This window comes from Protopterus annectens, chromosome 10.part0 (assembly GCF_019279795.1).
Source record: "Protopterus annectens isolate FY-2018-M chromosome 10.part0, PAN1.0, whole genome shotgun sequence".
NCBI lineage: Eukaryota > Metazoa > Chordata > Ceratodontiformes > Protopteridae > Protopterus > Protopterus annectens.
Genome location: NC_056744.1, coordinates 331,778,972 through 331,797,550, shown reverse-complemented (window position 1 = coordinate 331,797,550; position 18,579 = coordinate 331,778,972). Strand labels below are relative to the sequence as shown.

The following is an 18,579-nucleotide window of genomic DNA, read 5'->3' as shown; positions in this document are numbered from 1 at the left end:
AGCTTTAGAGAGAGGTGTTGCCTGTTTGGCTAATGTATCTGCCATGCAGCTAGGTTTAGGGTTTTGAGCTGACCGTGCAGGATCTGATTGTTTTGTTGAGTCAGAAGGTGTGGAATTTGAGGCAAAATCCATGGTGGTCCTTGAGCCAAGTTCCTTAAGATGGGGTACCAGTGCTGGCGTGGCCAGTCTGGAGCAATCAGGATCATCTGTGGTTTTTCTTGTCTGGCTTTTAGGAGTACCTTTGAAAGGAGAGGCAGTGGCGGGACGGCATAAACTTTTAGGTTTTTCCAGCTGAACCAGACAGCGTCCACTTTCCATGCTTGTTTGTGTGTTAAGTCCTTGTGCAGAATTTTTGTAGTTGGCAATTCAGTGGGGAGGCTAAAAGATCTAGGTCTGGGCATCCCCATTTTTGCGTTACCATGCTGAAGATTTGTGGATTCAATTTCCATTTGTGAGGGTCCATGATATTTCTGCTTAGATCGTCTGCCAGAGTATTTTTCTTTCCTGGCAGGAATTGTGCTTGCAGGTGAACTTGATACGTTAGAGCTGTGTTCCACAAGGTCATGGCTTGCCTGCATAGGGGATAACAATGAGTGCCCCCTTGCTTGTTTACGTACCAAATTACTGTGGTGTTATCTGTCTTTAGTAATAATTGTCCTGGATGCAGAAGGTCCTTAAAAGCTTTTAGGGCATTTTGAACAGCCAACATCTCTTTTTGATTGATGTGAAGATGCATCTGGTCTGTGGTCCACTTGCCCTGAATGCATTTTCCTGCCATGTGTGCTCACCAGGCGTAATCCGAAGCATCTGTTGTCAGAGTTTGCCTGGCTGTGGGTTGGGTAAAATGCTGACCCTTGCTTAGGTGACATGCCTGTGCCCACCATTGAAACTCCTGTTGTAGGCAGGGTATCATTGGTATTACTGCTTCTAAACTGTGAGAGTGTTGAGTCCAAGCACTTTTTAGGTACCATTGCAATTTCCTCATATGCAGTCTGGCTTATGGTATTAGCAGAATGCAGGATGCCATGAATCCCAGGGCCTGCAGAATTTTTCTTGCAGGGAGATGGGACTTTTTTGCCAGAAATTGAAAATATTGAGTTAGGTGAACTTGTTTGTCTGGCATGAGGTAAGCCATCTGGGCCGTTGTATTTAAGCTGGCACCCAGGAATATAATCTGTTGCGAGGGCACTAGTTTTGACTTCTTTTCGTTTACTGTGTACCCTAGAGAAATTAGCAACCTTTTTACAAACGCCAGATGCTGTAGAAGAATGTCCTTTGTCTCTGCTTGAATGAGACAGTCGTCCAGGTATGGATATATTTGAATTCCTTTTTGTCTGCAAAATGCAATTACTGGTGCCAGGCACTTTGTGAAGACCCTGGGTGCAGTAGATAAGCCAAAGGGCAGTGCAGAGAATTGGTAGTGCATTGTACCAGCTTTGAATCTGAGGTATCTTCTGCAATTTTGTCTGATAGGGACATGCAGGTATGCCTCTTTGAGGTCCAGAGTAACAAGCCAAGCCTTCTTGCCCAGCATGGGTAGAAGCTGCTGTAATGTCAACATTTGGAATATCCAGGTAAGTATTCAGAATTGAAAGGTCTAGTATGGGCCTCCAGGCCTTGTCCTTTCTGGGGACCAGGAAGAGTCTTGAGTAAAATCCTTGTCCTTGTTCCTGTTGTGGTACTTTTTGAATAGCTCTCATGTCCATAAGGGCAGAAATTTGTTGAAAGGTCTAGTATGGGCCTCCAGGCCTTGTCCTTTCTGGGGACCAGGAAGAGTCTTGAGTAAAATCCTTGTCCTTGTTCCTGTTGTGGTACTTTCTGAATAGCTCTCATGTCCATGAGGGCGGAAATTTGTTTTTGTGCCTCTGCCCATTGATTTTGTGGCAGGTCTGGCATTCCTTTTAGCCTTGGTAATGTATGAAAGTCGAGCCTGTAACCTTGAGACACAATATTCAGAACCCATTTGTCTTGGGTGATTGTTTGCCAGTTTTGAGAAAAAAGTGCTAGTTTTCCCCCTAAGGGGGCTTCAAAAAGGGACGTGCTTGGTGTACGAAGGGGAAAGTCATTGTGATTGTTTCCTGTAAGGTTGAGACTTGTCCTCATCTCCTTTTGGGGTTGAGGTGCCGCACTGTCGTTGTCTGTTTGAGCCTTGGGGTTGAGATCTGCCTCTTGGGCATCTGTATCTGCCTCTCTGTGGCCTGTCTGACACTGGAAAGGACCAAGTCTTTGTAGGTCAATTTCTGCTAAACCGAGGTGGCTGTACCTGTAAGAAATCCTTGACTGTTTGCATAGATTTAGATTTATCCTCCATTTTCTTTAACACCTCTTCTGCCTTAACACCAAACAAGGTATCATGCTGTAAAGGAGCATCCAATAATTTTGCCTTAACATGATCACGTAAACTCTGTTCTTTTAACCAAGCATGTCTTCGAATCACAGAACCTGTAACTGCGGCTCTACAAGAGGCCTCTAAAGAATCAAAACCACATTGCAGAGTATGTTTTCCCACCTGTTCAACTGCATGCAATAAATCCTGCATTTCTTTACAACCAGGAGCTTCTGAGCTTGCAAGCATTTTCTGTTTTAACTGAACCATTAAATATTGTTGGTACTTAAGCATGTGAAACTGGCAATTTAAAGCTCTTACTGCTAAGGTTGCAGAAATGTATACTTTCTTCCCCCATCTATCCAAAGCTCTGGAATCTCTGTCAGAGGGTACTGGATTTTTTGCAATGGAAGCCTTAACCCCTTTTGGACCCTGGGAAATAGTTTCTGGATCAGCAGAAGGGTTTTTGTAAAGAAACTTGTGAGAGTCAGGGACTCTATAGTACCTGTCTGGCTTGGCTGGAGCAGGGGGCAAAGAATCAGGAGATAAGCTGGATTCAGAGAACACATCATCCACAACGTCTAGCACAGGCGGAATAGCCAGTGGCCTGTACTGAGGCAATAAAAGGAAATCCCTGAGCCTTTTCTTGGATTCTGAGTAATCCTGACTTTCCCAATGGAAATGCTCCCTCATGGTATGCAAAGTTTCCCCAAAAGAATAATCCTCAGGAGGAGAGGCTGAAGGGATAGATTCTTCAGCATCAGAGTCCTCATTGGGGGGTAGAGAGTATCCCTGGTCTGAAGAGGAATCAGAGGAAATGGAAACCTGATCAGAGGAATCATAGTATGTATCCTGCCTAGGCCTTTTCTCAGGAGGGAGATGGGAACCCCTGATTACAGTAATGAGGTCTTTGGCCATTTTAAACATCTGTTTCTTAGGCATGGAGGACTGTCCAGGAGAATTCTGTACTTGTTTCTTTGTCTTTAGTGGTACCTTTGTCTTGGCTGTTGTTTTAATGGTAAGTTGTGAAGGTCTGAAAACACCCTCAGAAGCCGATGCCTGCTCAGCGGCTCCAGACCCATCTGAGGGATTAGTTTCCGTAGGCCCAATACCTTGTGTTTCCAGAGGCCTAGCTGTCTCCACGTGGGAGTCGGAAGCGGCCTGTGGCTCTGAGGTAGCGGGTGTCAGGGGCTGCGAAAGTACCTCACTGAGAACTGGTGAACCGGCGACTGGCCTAGAAGAGGTTTCGTTGTCGGTTTTGGACCTCGGATGCCTGTCTTTATCCTTGTCTTTGCATTTTTTCGGGATTGAGGTCGTCGGCTGATCCAACGGTATGGTATAATTGAACCTTTGGCCAAAGTAGTGCAAAGCAAAATCAAAACGTCTTTTTATAGTGTGTTTGTTAAATCTAACACAAAACCGATAACTAGTGAAGTCGTGATCAGGGCCTAGGCATGGAATACAGTCAGAGTGGAAGTCTTTATGAGGTATTTGCTTCCCACAAGAAGCACAATTATTAACTTTTTCTGACATCGGTCTGAGGCAAGAAAAAAGTTTCCCCAACGGGGTACTTAGCTTTATTGAAGACTTCGGATCTGAAATTCAACTTCGAAAATCTCAGGAGTCGGCCGACCGGCACTTGTGAACTGCTTCTGCTTTGGGCACCGCGCAGCAAGAAAGACTGAAGAAAATGGCGGATGCATCTTATATACCTATGGCACACTGACATCAGGGAAGAAGTGACAGCAACCGACGCCAGACCAAGACTTTGGAACTCTGGCCGACTGCGGGACTGCCTGACGGCAGGATAACCCAAGTGTAATGACTGCAGCAGTGTAACACGATGAACATCTTCTGAATTCCATGCAACCCTTACCAAATATTCTATACACAGACATACTAACAGAAACACAAGCTAGATACTGAAATACTAACTGCTGGGTGTAACATCCACAGGCATGATAGGACTCGCGCGGGGGGGGGGGGGGGGGGCATTGCCATAATATACAAAGATATTCTCAAACTGTAATGACTGAGTTCTGAAATTTTAATCTATCGTCTCCAAATTAACTCTACCAAACACATCATTATCATAGCTACATATCTCCTGGCAATGACCCAACCTCTACTGAAGCCCTCTTTTGCTGGTGTGTTTCAACAAATAGTCAAGAAGCCATAATAATGGGGGATTTTAACCTAGAGTGGTCTAACTGCAGCTCTGACAATTCATCCAATTTCATTCATCTCTATGGTTTCATTAACCTCCATGGTTTCTGTCAAATGATAAAATCCCCTACCAGGGTCAACAAGCACAGTAAAAGACAATCAATACTGGATTGGACCCTTACAAATAAACCTTCTCCCTGCTACCAATCCGGCTGTCTCCCTGACAGCCTAAGTGATCACCAAACCACCTACCTGATTAGATAACGTATCTGTCCTCCTTCACAAAAACATATGCAACAAAAAAAAATTCTCACCTGAAGTCTTTAAAACCCTTCTGCACAAATGTGACTCGTCCCCTCTGAAACATCTCCACCTCTACTCGGCTGGTAAATAATTCAATGACAAATTTATCAGTATTCTAAATAACTTAGCCCCCATAAGAAAATCCCATATTAAATCCAAACATATACCATGGCTCATGAACGAGACCAAGAAGCTACTTAAACTAAGAGACACAGCCTGGTACCACTATCATGACACCAAAAAATGAAATGTCATTTCTCAACCAACATCAAATGTGCAACCTAGCCAAAAAAAACAAATTAAACGTGACAAAAAAAATCTACTACACAAGAATGCAATAAAAGCACCAACATAACCCAAGAAATTCTGCCGAGCCATCAACCGTTTGCTAAAACCAGGTCAGATCACAACCCCAACTCCAACCACTACCAACACCACTGACTGTCTTGCCTCCCAATTTAATTCTCACTTTGTCAATTCTATCCTATTGCTTGTAAAAAAAAAAAAAAAAAACCCGGTACTACCCTCTAGCCTTACCTGTACAGACAACAGATAACCTCAAATCCTTCTCAATTACACCTATACAAACTAATAGCATAAAGAAACTTCTTTCCAGACTAAAGCCCTCACCCCTCGCCACAGAGCAGCTTTCCAATGAATTTCTTAAAATAGCATCAGATGTCAATTCCTTCCCCATTTCTATCCTAATCTACCAGTTCATTACCGAACAATATATCCCCAAACTCTGGAAAATATCTCATATAATCCCTCTGCACAAAGGTGGCACATCCACTGATTTCAACAACTACATGCCAAAAGCCATTCTCCCCCTCCACTGCCAAGATTCTTGAAAACTGCATCCATTCACAACTACATGACTATTTACTGAAAAACAAACTCCTATCTGCATCCCAACACGGTTTTAGGCCAAAGTATAGCACCACTACTGCTCCTATCTTTACAAATTCAGTCAACCATCTTAGTAATACCAGCCTCGACATCTCCTCTATCTTTCTAGACATGTCAAAAGCTTTTGACACGGTTTCTCATCAGAAACCACTCAATGAGCTAGCCTCATTAAACCTTCGCCAACCCGCCCTCTCCTGGTTTCTTCGGTATTTATCTGACCGCCAACAGGAAGTCAAGTGGCATACCGAACACTTTTCCCTTTTACTCGTCTCTGTCAATGTTCAAGGATCCACACTTGGCCCACTGCTTTTTACAATGTTCACCAATAAACTCATCTCAACCACTATTCAATATGCAGACGACTCCTCCCTTACTTTTTCAGATCCCTCTATACCAAAACTCCAGCAAATAACTCAGAAAGCTTTCAGTGACATCAAAAATTACCTGACTCCAACTTGTTTTCAGTCCTAATAAAACTAAGCTCATGCTCTTCACTGATAACAAAATAACATGATCACCTTCTATTCTTCCAATAAAACTAGAATAGATCCAGTGGAATGCACTAAGCTCCTCCCGGTGACCATCAACAACAAACTTTGATTTGACAAGCAGCTAGCCATAACTATCAAAAAGGTGCACATCAAACTTGGCTCACTGTACGGAGTCAAACCTTTCCTAACTGACTGCACCAGAAATGCCGTATCCAGAACTCGTCTACTTTCCACCTTGCTATATGCTTTACCAATATTCACTAACCTCAGGAAAACTGATTGAAGCAAACTTGAGTCCTGTTATAACAAAATATCAAGATTTGCTTCTATCCTCCCATACAGATCATAATACCAGTGCACTGCAGTAACTAAAACGGCTTCAACTTCCCAGTCTTTTTACCTTCAACCAATTCATTTTCACTCATATCATCCTCTACCACCCTAACAACTGCCCTGCTCTCAAACACCTCCAGATGTCGATCCCAAAGATCTCCAACAAACTCCTACTAAAAGTAACCAAATCCAACAACAGCTAAAACGCCTGACAAACTTGCAAAAATTTGTACATCCAGAAATGGGCAGCGTTGGAGATGTCGGCAAACATCAAAAGCGGATTGGTATCACATCTTTTACGACGGTAATCATATTAAAATTTTGTGTAGTAATAATAATAATTCCTTGCAAGCTTATTTACAGAATCCTTTGTTTCATCTAAATCTCTATTATTATTAAATGTAAATGATGGTCCCCATATGAATGAAACAAATTGTATTTGTTGTGGACAATACCAGCAATTACCAGGAAATGCATAACAAGATGAGGGAAGTCCAAAATAATGCCTAACATGGAAGACTTTTTATTTTCACCGAAGAAAACAGCTTTGATGGAAATAAAAATTAAAGAACTTAGAACTTATCCTAAGACATTAGTCAATAATCCTTGGAGAACAGTTCTGCAATTAATCAATACTATGCAGTTGGATCTAGTCTCTCTCCGATTTTACATAGATATATATATATATATATATATATATATATATATATATATATATATATATATATAGGTTTACAATCACATAGTCAATCGCACTGTGTGCAATCAACTATGTGCGTAAATCAGGTAACAGAACCATTAGTGCGAGTACTATATCGTTGAACCTTACAATAGTGAACAGCCGCTATAGCAAGGTTTGACAGTGTAGTGCAGATCGCACTATAGTGGGATTGGGAAATGTACCCTTTCCTCAGTGTAGTGCGATCTTGGACTACGTATTGGGTTATTGAATATGTCCTATAGTTTGAGAGAGGTCCTACAATAGATACACTGAGACAGGATAGAGCCTCACCATATTTTATGGATAGAAGCAATGTGCAGAGTATTGCAGGTGATAGCTCCACTGTCATACCTTTACGTTCTATGGAAATGAAAGTAGTCCTATATTATACACAGGATGTCAGTAATATTAAAGATATATTTTTTAAACATTGGGATATTCTTACTGTGGATCCACATATTAGAGATATAGTGGGAGCTAGACCACACTTTACTTTTAAGAATAGGATGAATCTCCATAGACTTTTATGTTATCCTGTACATACTACCACCCCCATAATCCAATCCATACACGGACGTACCGTACCGTGTAATAATTGCAAGTTTTCCAATTGTATAGATACTAGTGCTTGCTTCACACACCCCCTTAGTTTACAGCGTTTTGATTTTAAAGTCAGAGCAACTTGTGACTCTAAACAGGTTAGCTAGGTGTGTATCATGTCCAGCATTTTATGTTGGCAAAACTGACAAGAGACTGAAAGAAAGAATAAGAGAACATCTTTATAATATTTCTGTTAGAGCTAGTAAAAATGCCCTGTCTAAACAGGTTATTGAGACATCAGACCAACATTCATTTAAGTTTCTGGTCATGCAAGTTAACACACCTAGTCAGAGGGGTGGTAATGTGAGAAACTATACGGAGCAGTGCGAAGTTAAATAGATTATAAGGTTAAGGGCTGATAGGAAACCGGGTCTTAATGATAAAGTTCCTATGAGACCCATGTTGAAGGGGAGGAAATTAAAAGTTTAAGTAACTCCCAAGTATGTTTTTATATATTTATTTATTTTTTTTAAAAAACGAGCCTATTATTCTATATATTTTTTATAGTAATTATTAATTATGTCCATGAGTTTCTTAAATATATACGTATATATTTTTTATTGTACATTATAGTGATATTAGTCTGATAGAAGTTTATATATATATATATATATATATATATATATATATATATATATATATATATATTTTTTTTTTTTTTGATATATTATAATGATTAGGATGAATTAGTCAATTACTTACACAGGAAATGATATCATTTATGAATTTATATATACGTGAAACTATGTATTTGTACTGGTCTGAGGAAGCCCATGAGAATGAAAGCACTTGCCAGATTTTTATTATTAATTAAACTGCCTCTATTTTGTGGATTTACTTGAAGATACTCTGTTTATGTGGAGAATTTCCTTCAGCTTTGGCGTGCTCCTGTGCTCTGTCTGCATATTAACTGTTCATTCTTTATATTGGAGCTTTCCTCCCTGGGCCTTTGGCCCAGTCAGGCTTTCTCGGTCAACAAATATAAAAATGAAATAAATAAAAAGTAAAACTCTCCTTATACTCATTAGCCTACCGGCTACTCTGAAGTGACCTGTGTTTTGCTTTTCAAGCCATGAAGGACCCAGTCCAACTTGACTTCCTAGTCTTCACAAAAAAGCAGTGGCTCTACAATCACCTGTACTAGGGACCTAACTCTACACCAACAAATCAACAAGGAGGGACAGGTTCCTAACTCAGCCTTCGGAATAAGTTACCACTATAAATTTCTACTTTCTCTTTAGCGCTAGTCTTGATGACTGGATGTGTCAACACACATTTACCCCAGGGTTATTACTTACAGCCCTGCTCGATTTTGGAGACAAGTAGCAAGAATATTTCAGTGCATCTATTTAATGGGAAATATGAGTGGGCCTCTCATGGCTCCTGTGCACGCCTGCCTAGTACTGTTCTTGTGTTCCTACGGGGGGGGGGGGGGGACTATCATCCTCTAAGTTACATCAATAACCAATGCACTAACCTGTGAATGGAGAGGAGGAAAGGAGGCAGAAGGGAATAATGTGGGAAACTTTCCTATGGTCCGTCATTTGGTAGACACCTGTACAGTACGTACAACAGCTGAATGAGAAAGGAATGTGGAGACTTCTGCCAGGATAAGTAATGCTTTTTCTGCTGTGTGTAGCTTGTCAGGGCATTGTTTTCATTGTTCTTACCTTTCCATTAGATGGTTGTATGCTGCAAGGCTGTTCTTTAGGTAGGGCTGAGGATTAATGTTGCTTCCGAACGCATACTTGAAATGGCCATCCTTTAAACGATATGCCTTTCTTCTGGAGACTACTGCTGTGAGAATATCCTTAAGATGATACTGGAACATGGAAACGAACAAATTACTTACTCAGCAAAGATACCAGTCTAAGTGTGTCATTCAAGCACATTTGTTTCAGGCTGGCCAACAATCTATGCTAAAACATCATAACTGTAAATTCCACATCCACCAGCACTCTTAAATATCCTGTTCTCACAATCTCATCCTGTTTTGTCAACCTTCCCCACTGCCTTTGTGTCATGTCAATATGCAGAAAGATCCAGTTATGCAGATCAACCTATATGCTCTTTCCGCTATATTTGCATACTATTGAGGAGTTGTATAACAAATCAAACCTGTGGGGTCTGCTACCAAAGTCCAGTAGGAAAAAAATGATAGTTCCCCTTCAGTTTCAAGGTACCACATGCTGGCTGTTGACAGCTACAGAATTACCACAAATCACAGTTTTGTAAAGCAATGCAGAAAAAGTCACAACAGAAAGCAAAATATTGATCTGTGGAGGAAGGAGGGAAGAAAAGTGATGGAACAATATTTGTCATGTAGGAGCCAGTTACACCAAAAAAAAAAAAAAAAGTTAACAAGTAACGCAAGAAACACCACAGCCCCTAAAATCACAGGGGATTTTCTTTCTAATTAGGATGTCAACAAATATTTACTTTTTATGTATCATTCGATTTGCTAGCTCAAAAGAATTCAACAGACAACACAAATAGTTACACAACAAGTTATACAAGACATTCATCTACCTGCATGCACTACAGTCAAAGCTGAAAGCTATTAAATTAAACAAATAATCAATCATGTGCTTTCATTCAGCACGAGAAATAATTGTGAGATTGTATGTCAGCAGTACTGAAGGAAAACACAAATATTTGTAACTTAAAATGAGTCAGTGTGAGAACATAAACAGGCTTATACAAATAGCACAACCTCTGAATAAACGTACAAGCTCCGTTAAAGAAAATGACGAGCCATTAACAACGCTTTTTACACAATGATCACAAAAGGTTCGTAGGTAAAAAATGATCACAAAAGGAATGGCGACCAGGTTTAAAAGATTAAGAAAATCAACAGTAGCAAAGTAAAGACAAGAGACTTAAGTACTACTCGAAGAATTTTACCAGTGCTACTTGGAGTTAGAGAGAAAACACAAAGGTAAACTTAAGGGACTTAAGTACTACTCGAAGAATTTTACCAGAGTGCTACTTGGAGTTAGAGAGAAAACAAAAGTTATGCCCTTGCCATAATAACAATAGATCCATGTTGTCTGTCTCCACCCGATTCAACCAGTTTGACGTCAAATCCAACTTGGCTCCGACACCAGGCAGTTCCAAAAATCTTTAGCCTTCTTGGCTCTACATCCATAATCCATAACTCCCCCCTCCTCACTATAATCCTCAAACAGAGTTGGCCCCATGATGACCACTTCCAATATACTTATCTAGCTGACAAAACATACTACAAAGCAATGTCTTTCAGCTTTTCCCGGTTAGGGGTCGCCACAGTGGATCACCTGTCCACAGACTGATTGGCAGTGTTTTTTTTGTGGTGTTGAGTTGCCAGCCTGGCGCCCAACTTTCACAGAAGGTGCACACATACACACAAGCACCTACAAGCATGTCTTTAAAACTCACTCGACTGCAGGGAGGACATGCAGACTCCACACAGAAGGCCCTCCAGCCGAGAAAAATAAAAAACTTCAACCCTCTAGCTTTCTCTGACTCACTAAAACATATGAACTGGAACCCTGTAAAAACCCTCCCTCTTGACAATGCCGTTACATGCTTCAATACTACATTCAATAACCTACTAGATAGCTTTGCTCCCCCCAGAGCTAAAAGAATCAAAACCAAATCCACCCCTTGGCTAACTATAGCAACTATTACACTCATGCATCTCAGAGATAAATCTTGGAAGTGTTACCATAAATCTATAACACCTAACACCCTTAATGAGTATAAGCAACTCCGTAATAAAATCATCATCATCTTCTTTCGGCTGTTCCCATTAGGGGTCGCCACAGCGGATCATCTGTTTCCATTTCTTCCTGTCTTCTGCATCATGCTCTTTCACACCAACCACCTGCATGTCCTCTCTCACCACATTCATAAACCTCATCTTAGGCCTTCCTCTTTTACTCTTACCTGACAGCTCCATCCTTAGCATCCTTTTCCCAATATACCCAGCATCCCTCCTCAGCACATGTCCAAACCAACGCAATCTCGCCTCACTTGCTTTGTCTCCAAACTGTCCAACCTGAGCTGACCCTCTAATATACTGATTCCTAATCCTGTCCATCCTAATCACACCCAGTGCAAATCTTAACATCTTTAACTCTGCCACATCCAGCTCTGACTCCTGCCTTTTCGACAATGCTACCGTCTCCAACCCATATAACATAGCTGGTCTCACTACCCTCTTGTAGACCTTCCCTTTCACTCTTAATGGTACCAGTCTGTCACAAATCACTCCTGACACTCTTCTCCACCCTTTCCACCCTGCCTGTACTCTCTTCTTCACCTCTCTTTCACACTCACCATTACTCTGAACTGTTGATCCCAAGTATTTAAACTCATCCACCTTTACCAACTCTACTCCCTGCATCCTCACCATTCCTCTACCCTTCCTCTCATTTACACACAACTCCGTAATAAAGTGAAAAAACAAATTGCTTTAGACCGAAAGTCATACTACTCCAAGCTTCAAAACAATCATAGATCCAACCCCCCCCCAAAATTTTGCAACAGTGTATCTACTCTCCTCTCCTAGCAAAAAAGACAATCCCTGCCCTGACCCTAACTCTCGAGATATCTTAGCTACCCAATTCAACTCTTTCTTTACTGATTCAATAGCCAAGCTCACCACATCATTCTCCAATAACACTTCTACTCCACCCTCATCCTATACCCTCTAGTCCCACTGACATCAACACTACTCATCCCCCCTTCACCATACAACCCGTCTCTCTGCACACCATAAAAAACTTCTACTAAAACCATGCTGTCATGCCCCAGACAACCTTCCATAACTTTCTCAAGCTAGCTGCCAATGGCACAGCTCTTCCCATCACCATACTTATCAACTGTTCAATCCAAGAATCCTATGTACCCCTACTCTGGAAGAAAGCGTTCATCATTCCCCTCCACAAAGGAGGCAACAATACTGAAATTTCCAACTTCCGTCCTATATCCATCCTGTCCCTGAAATTTCCAACTTCCGTCCTATAGCCATCCGGTCCCCTATCTCAAAAGTCCTTGAAAAAGGCATACAACTGCAACTCCTTCCCTACCTCCTAAACAATCAACTTCTTTGTCCAACTCAACATAGATTTAGACCTGGACCTAGTCCTACCACTGCCCCTCTCTCCTTCCTTGACATCATCAACTATGCCTGAGACTCTGGCAACATTGTATCTACCCTTCTCCTAGACTTATCAAAGGTCTTTGATACTGTTTCCCCACAACCTTTTCTTGTCCAAACTCTCCCTATCTTCTCAATCTCTCCCCCTCCTCTATTAACTGTTTTTCCAGTTACCTTTCTAATAGACAGCAAGCCATCAAGTGGAACAATAGTAACTCTTCCTTCCTTCACACTCCAACAGAAGTTCCACAAGGCTCAATACTGGGTCCCTTACTTAACATCTTCATTAATCATTTTCATCTGTACATTCCTAATACTAAACTTGCCCAATACGCAGACGATTCCACCATAATTTGCTATGCTTAGTCTTTCCCCAAACTCATGCAACTAACACAAGATGCCTTCTCTTGTACTGAGTCTTGGATGCTGAATAATCACCTTGCTCTCAATGCATCCAAAACCAAATTCATGATCTTTACCCCATCTAAAAACACCTCTAGCGATAAAAATTCCTTCTCCATAGTCAGTCAGAATAAGATTCCCATTGAAATAGTCTCCCATACAAAACTTCTAGGTGTTATCATTGAAGAACATTTAAAGTTTGACATTCATATACAAACTAGTACTGAAAAAACACACCAAAAGCTCGGAATGCTGTTTCGTCACAGCTGTTATCTCACTCCCTCTTACAAACATATACTGTATTTCCTACCTCATCCCCTCTCTTGTATGGAGTCCCTCTCCTCACCAACCTTCAATCCTCCCTAAAGTCAAAACTGTCATCCTGCTACAATAAAATCTCCAAGTTTGCTACTGAGAAAAAATCTTCCTCCCACCACTGTGATGCACTTCACTCCTTGAACTGGCTGGAACTCCCCCACTACCTCTCTTACATTCAACTGTTAATTCCTCACAAACTCATTTTCAAACCCTCCAACTGCCCTTCCCTCTACTCCATACCCACCTTGTATCATCCTGACAGACTACTCAGGTCCAGTAACCATAATCTCCTGGAAATGCGTACAAACCCTTACATCCACCTGGGCAATTTCTCTCGTCTCTCTCCATCGCTTGCCTATGGAATTCACTGCCCCCCCCCCCCCCACATTTGAATCACCCAAAACCACTCCGCCTTCAAGACCATGGTACATTCCCATCTCTCTTCTCACTGGGAATGCTCATGCTCTCACCCCACCTGACTCTCTCTCTATATCATTTCTGCTCCCCCATCCTTTTTTCTCCTTTCTCAAAACTCACCCTAGTGACTCCCTTCATTTCATTTTCACTCCCTCTCCCTTTTTTCCTTTCTTATAACTCGGCCTATTCACCTTTCATTGTTCTACTCTCTCGTTAATTCTTCCTACCTCTCACCTCATGAAACTTTGAGTGCATAAGTGCCTGAACTCAAATTATACTTATGTAGTCCAAAATACTTATGTTTTAATTTCATTCAATGCTTTGTTACAACACCTTGCACAAATGTTATTATTCTGTCTTCCATATTACTGTGTTTTTAGTAGTGTTGAAAATTGTATTGTACTTAACTTTCTTAATAATAGCTTTGTAATAATTGTATATGGAGCTCTTCTCCCTGGGCCTCCATTACAAACGGGCTCATTTTGGCCCAATGGACTTTCCCGGTTAACAAACTACAAATAAATAAAATAAAATTGAACCAGAGAACCCCTTGCTGTGAGGCGACAACGCTAACTGCTGCACCACGGCAGCAAGTGAGCTAAAAAATATACTAAAAAAAAAAGATCCTTAAATGGAGGAGACTCCATACATGAAGAACAAACAATCTCCAATGTCTGGTCATCTCAGAAGTGAAGACTCGCTATGACCACAAAAAGGAGGGGACAGGAAGGGGAAAACTGAAGGCACATGGGAAGAAACCAAGTACAGACAAGACAGTGGTGACAGCAGTAAATTGGGAAATCAGAAGAACTGAGAATTGAGATAGAAGGGAATATTGTGGAACAGGTTAACATCTTCAAGTATCTGGGAGGGGTGGTTGAGGAGAAGGGAAGTCTGCCTGAAGAGGTCAAAACTAGAATCACAGGGGCTGCAGCCAACTGGCACAGAGTGTCAGGTGTAGTCTATGACAGAAGAATGCCAAAGAAACTGAAAAGTAAGCTGTACAATACAGTGATGTGACTAGTACTACTGTATGGTACAGAAATATGGGCAGTAAAGACAGAGCAGTTGAGGAAGCTTAAAGTGATGGAAATGAAGTGCCTGAGAAGAGTGGTAGGATGCACACTGTGGGACAGATGAAGAAATGAGGACATAAGAGCAGAAGCCAAAGTAGCTCCAACTGCAAAAAAAGATCAAACAGAACAGGCTGCAGTTGTTTGGACACATGTGCAGAAAAGCAGAAGACAATCTGGTGAAGATGATTTGGGACAGACAGGAAGAAGGTAAGAGGAAGTGAGGATGTCCAGCAAAGAGGTGGATGGACTGTGTGAGAGAAAATCTGTGACAGTCAGGTACGAGTGTCAAAGAAGGCAGGGGTGCAGCATTGAATCATGAGAGATGTCGACGGTTAACACGACACCCCAACCCCATGTAGAAAATGGGAAAAAGGGGTCGATGATGATGGGGGGGGTTTGAACCAGATGGAGACAGACAGCATGGCTCTATCATTACTTTAAGTATCTTATAACGTTTGTCTCCGATCTTGTATGGAGACAGACAGCATGGCTCTATCATTACTTTAAGTATACAAATTTTATAACTTTTGTCTCCGATGTTGTCTGCTCCACCTGGCTTCAACCTGTGGGACAGAGTCCCAGCCAAAGAACTAAGCAAGGATATTCCGTAATACAGCAGAACCAAATGACTGAATGTCCAGCTTATAATGCAACACAAAATTGTGGCGACCCAGCCAAGTATCAGTTGCACAATCTTCATCCACTGATACTCTAGACAAGAACATTGTAGAAGTAGCCATAGCCCTTGTCGAATGACCCTTAGGCTTGTGTGGAAGGATCTTGCTTTCAAAGAATATGCAAACAAAATATAATCCGAGAGTCACTTGGATAAAGTTACTTTAGACAAAGGTGAGCACAACCAAGATTTTGAAAGAAACAAACAACTGACTGGATTTTCTGAAAGTTTTGGTACAGCCCAAATAAAACCCTCAGCTGCCTATGTACATCCAAAGAATGCAAAAGGAATTTGCCTTTAGTGGAGAAATTGGGAAAAACAAAGGAAAATTAACTGAATTATTAAGGTTATTCTCAGATGCTACCTTAGGCAAGAAAAAAAGGGTTTGTACAAAGAGACACACTGTCTTTATGGAACAGCAAAAGAAGGGTTTGTACAAAGAGACCCCCCCCCCTGCCTTTATGGAACACCAAAAGAAGGGTTTGTACGAAGAGACCCCCTGCCTTTATGGAACACCAAAAGAAGGGTTTGTACGAAGAGACCCCCTGCCTTTATGGAACACCAAAAAAAGGGTTTGTACGAACAGACCCCCTGCCTTTATAGAACACCAAATAAGGAGTTGAAGAATCAAGCGCGTGCAACTCCGGAACACTCCTTGTGGAAGTAACTGCTACCAAAAACAAAGTTTTCCAAGATAAGAGTTTCACGTCAGAAGTAGATGGAAGTTCAAATGGGGGCCCTGCAAGGACTTGCAAAACAAAAGGTGAATCCCTAAGGAGATGCTGGATCCCATACTGGGAGATGCAGCAAAACGTAACCTTGAGAAACGCAGGAACGCTTTGGAAATCTTAAGGTAAGTTAGTGGTACATTATCTCTGCTGACATGGAAGTTAGATATAGCCATCAGTTGTACTTTAATCGTAGAAAAACAAACAACTCGTTGACAAAATCCAAAACCAATTTCAAAGGGGCAGAGAAAGGATCCAGTCTCCAAGATTCTGTCCATATAACAACCCTTCTCCATTTACTGCAATATACCTACTAGTAGACTGCTTCTGAGATGATGACAATATGAGAACAGCAGCCTGCGAAAGCTTGGGATTTCTGGCCATCAAGAGAAAGTACAGTTGTGTACACTTTCCATAAATGTAGATGTTCGAGTGTATTCACGGTTGCATTCATTACATTTGGGTTATCTGCTTGCAGTAGCCCTCAGTCGGCCTGATTAACAAAGTCTTGGGTCCTGTGTCGGTTGCTGTCCCTTCTTCCATGACGTCAGGTCGCCAGGGGTATAAAACATGCAGCCAATGTCATTACATCAGGTTTTCTTGCCCCAGATGTCAGGTGCCCCCATAATGGGAAGCAATTAAATCTATAAATACAAGGATATACCTCCAACAGAAAAGCAAATACACCAAAAAGCTTTTAGAGCACAGTAAGTGAGAGTAGAGGTACAGCCAGAAGAAGAAAAGGGAGCTGGAGGGAGGGTAACCAGGACTGCAACAGTGAATACACTCCAACATCTACATTTATGGTAAGTGTACACAACTGTACTATATTCTTCGTGTTTCACTGTTGTAGTCATCACATTTGGGTAGATTACTAAAGCTTAAGTTGGGAGGAGGAATGTAAATAGAATTAGGACCAGCTATAAGGCCCTGCAAGACTGCAGTGGAAAAAACAGCCCTGGATTTAGAGAAAATTGGCAAATGATAATGCTTGGTGAAAGTATGTACAGAACTCCAGGTGGCAGCTTCTAGGATGTCCCTAGTAGGGACGCCCCTGAGAGGTAGATGCAGCCCTGGTTGAATAGGGTCTGATGCCCTTTAGGATAAGTTTTCCACGGTGTTTATAGCATAAATGAATGCAGTGACCTATCCATTTTGAAATGGTTTGTTTTGAAATAGCTTTCCCCTCTGTCCCTGCAGCAAATGCCATCAGCAGTTGCTCAGATTTCCTTTGAGGTTTAGTCCTGTCCAAGTAGAATCTAAGCTGTCTGTGCACATCTAAAGAGTGCAATATCCGTTCCCCTTTGTTCTGTGGGTTAGGAAAGAAGGTAGGCAAATGAATGGACTGATTAAGAGCCACACTGGATACCACCTTGGGCATGAAGGAGGGATTGGGTTCTGAGGGACACCCTGTCCGCATGAAAGATGATGAAAGGTTCCACTGCCATAAGGGCCTGTAATTCAGATACCTTTCTTGCAGAAGTGATTGCCAAAGGGAAAGCTGTTTTCCAGGAAAGAAATTTTAAATCTGCAGTAGCAGCTGGCTCAAAAGGAGGAAGAGTGAGTTTCTCCAAGACAAAGATAATATCTCAGGCTGGAGTTGGAGCTCTCCTGGGTGGCCTGAATTTTTGGCCCCTCTGAGGAACTACTTCAGCAGTGGGTAAGAGAAGAGGGGAGGCTCTGTGCTATAATGAGCTGAAATGGCTGAGATATGAATTTTGATGAATCTCAGTCAAGTATTGTACAATTGGAGGTAAATTGGACACTGCTGCGTCCATTCCTTGAGATTGGTTCCAGGCACAGATTCTTTTCCATTTTGCAGCATAAGATTTTCTAGTACTAGGCCTCTAAAATGATATCCATCACTGATTTTCTGAGAAGATGGTAAAGGAGAGATTAGGTAATTAGCCAGGCTGCTAGGTTCAGGGTTTGCAACTGAGGGTGCAGAATCTGGTTCTCCTGCTGAGACA

At 41.6% G+C, this 18,579-nt stretch overlaps 1 protein-coding gene across 2 annotated transcripts in view; it reads right to left on the bottom strand.

Moving 5' to 3' along the window:
- Window positions 1–18,579, bottom strand: part of TADA1 (transcriptional adaptor 1) — a 448,440-nt gene that overhangs the window by 180,839 nt on the left and 249,022 nt on the right. For both annotated transcript variants that reach the window (XM_044085222.1, XM_044085223.1), the window contains one exon: window positions 9,520–9,671. In XM_044085222.1, the coding sequence (XP_043941157.1) occupies window positions 9,520–9,671 (152 nt within the window). The remainder of the gene's footprint in view (window positions 1–9,519; window positions 9,672–18,579) is intronic.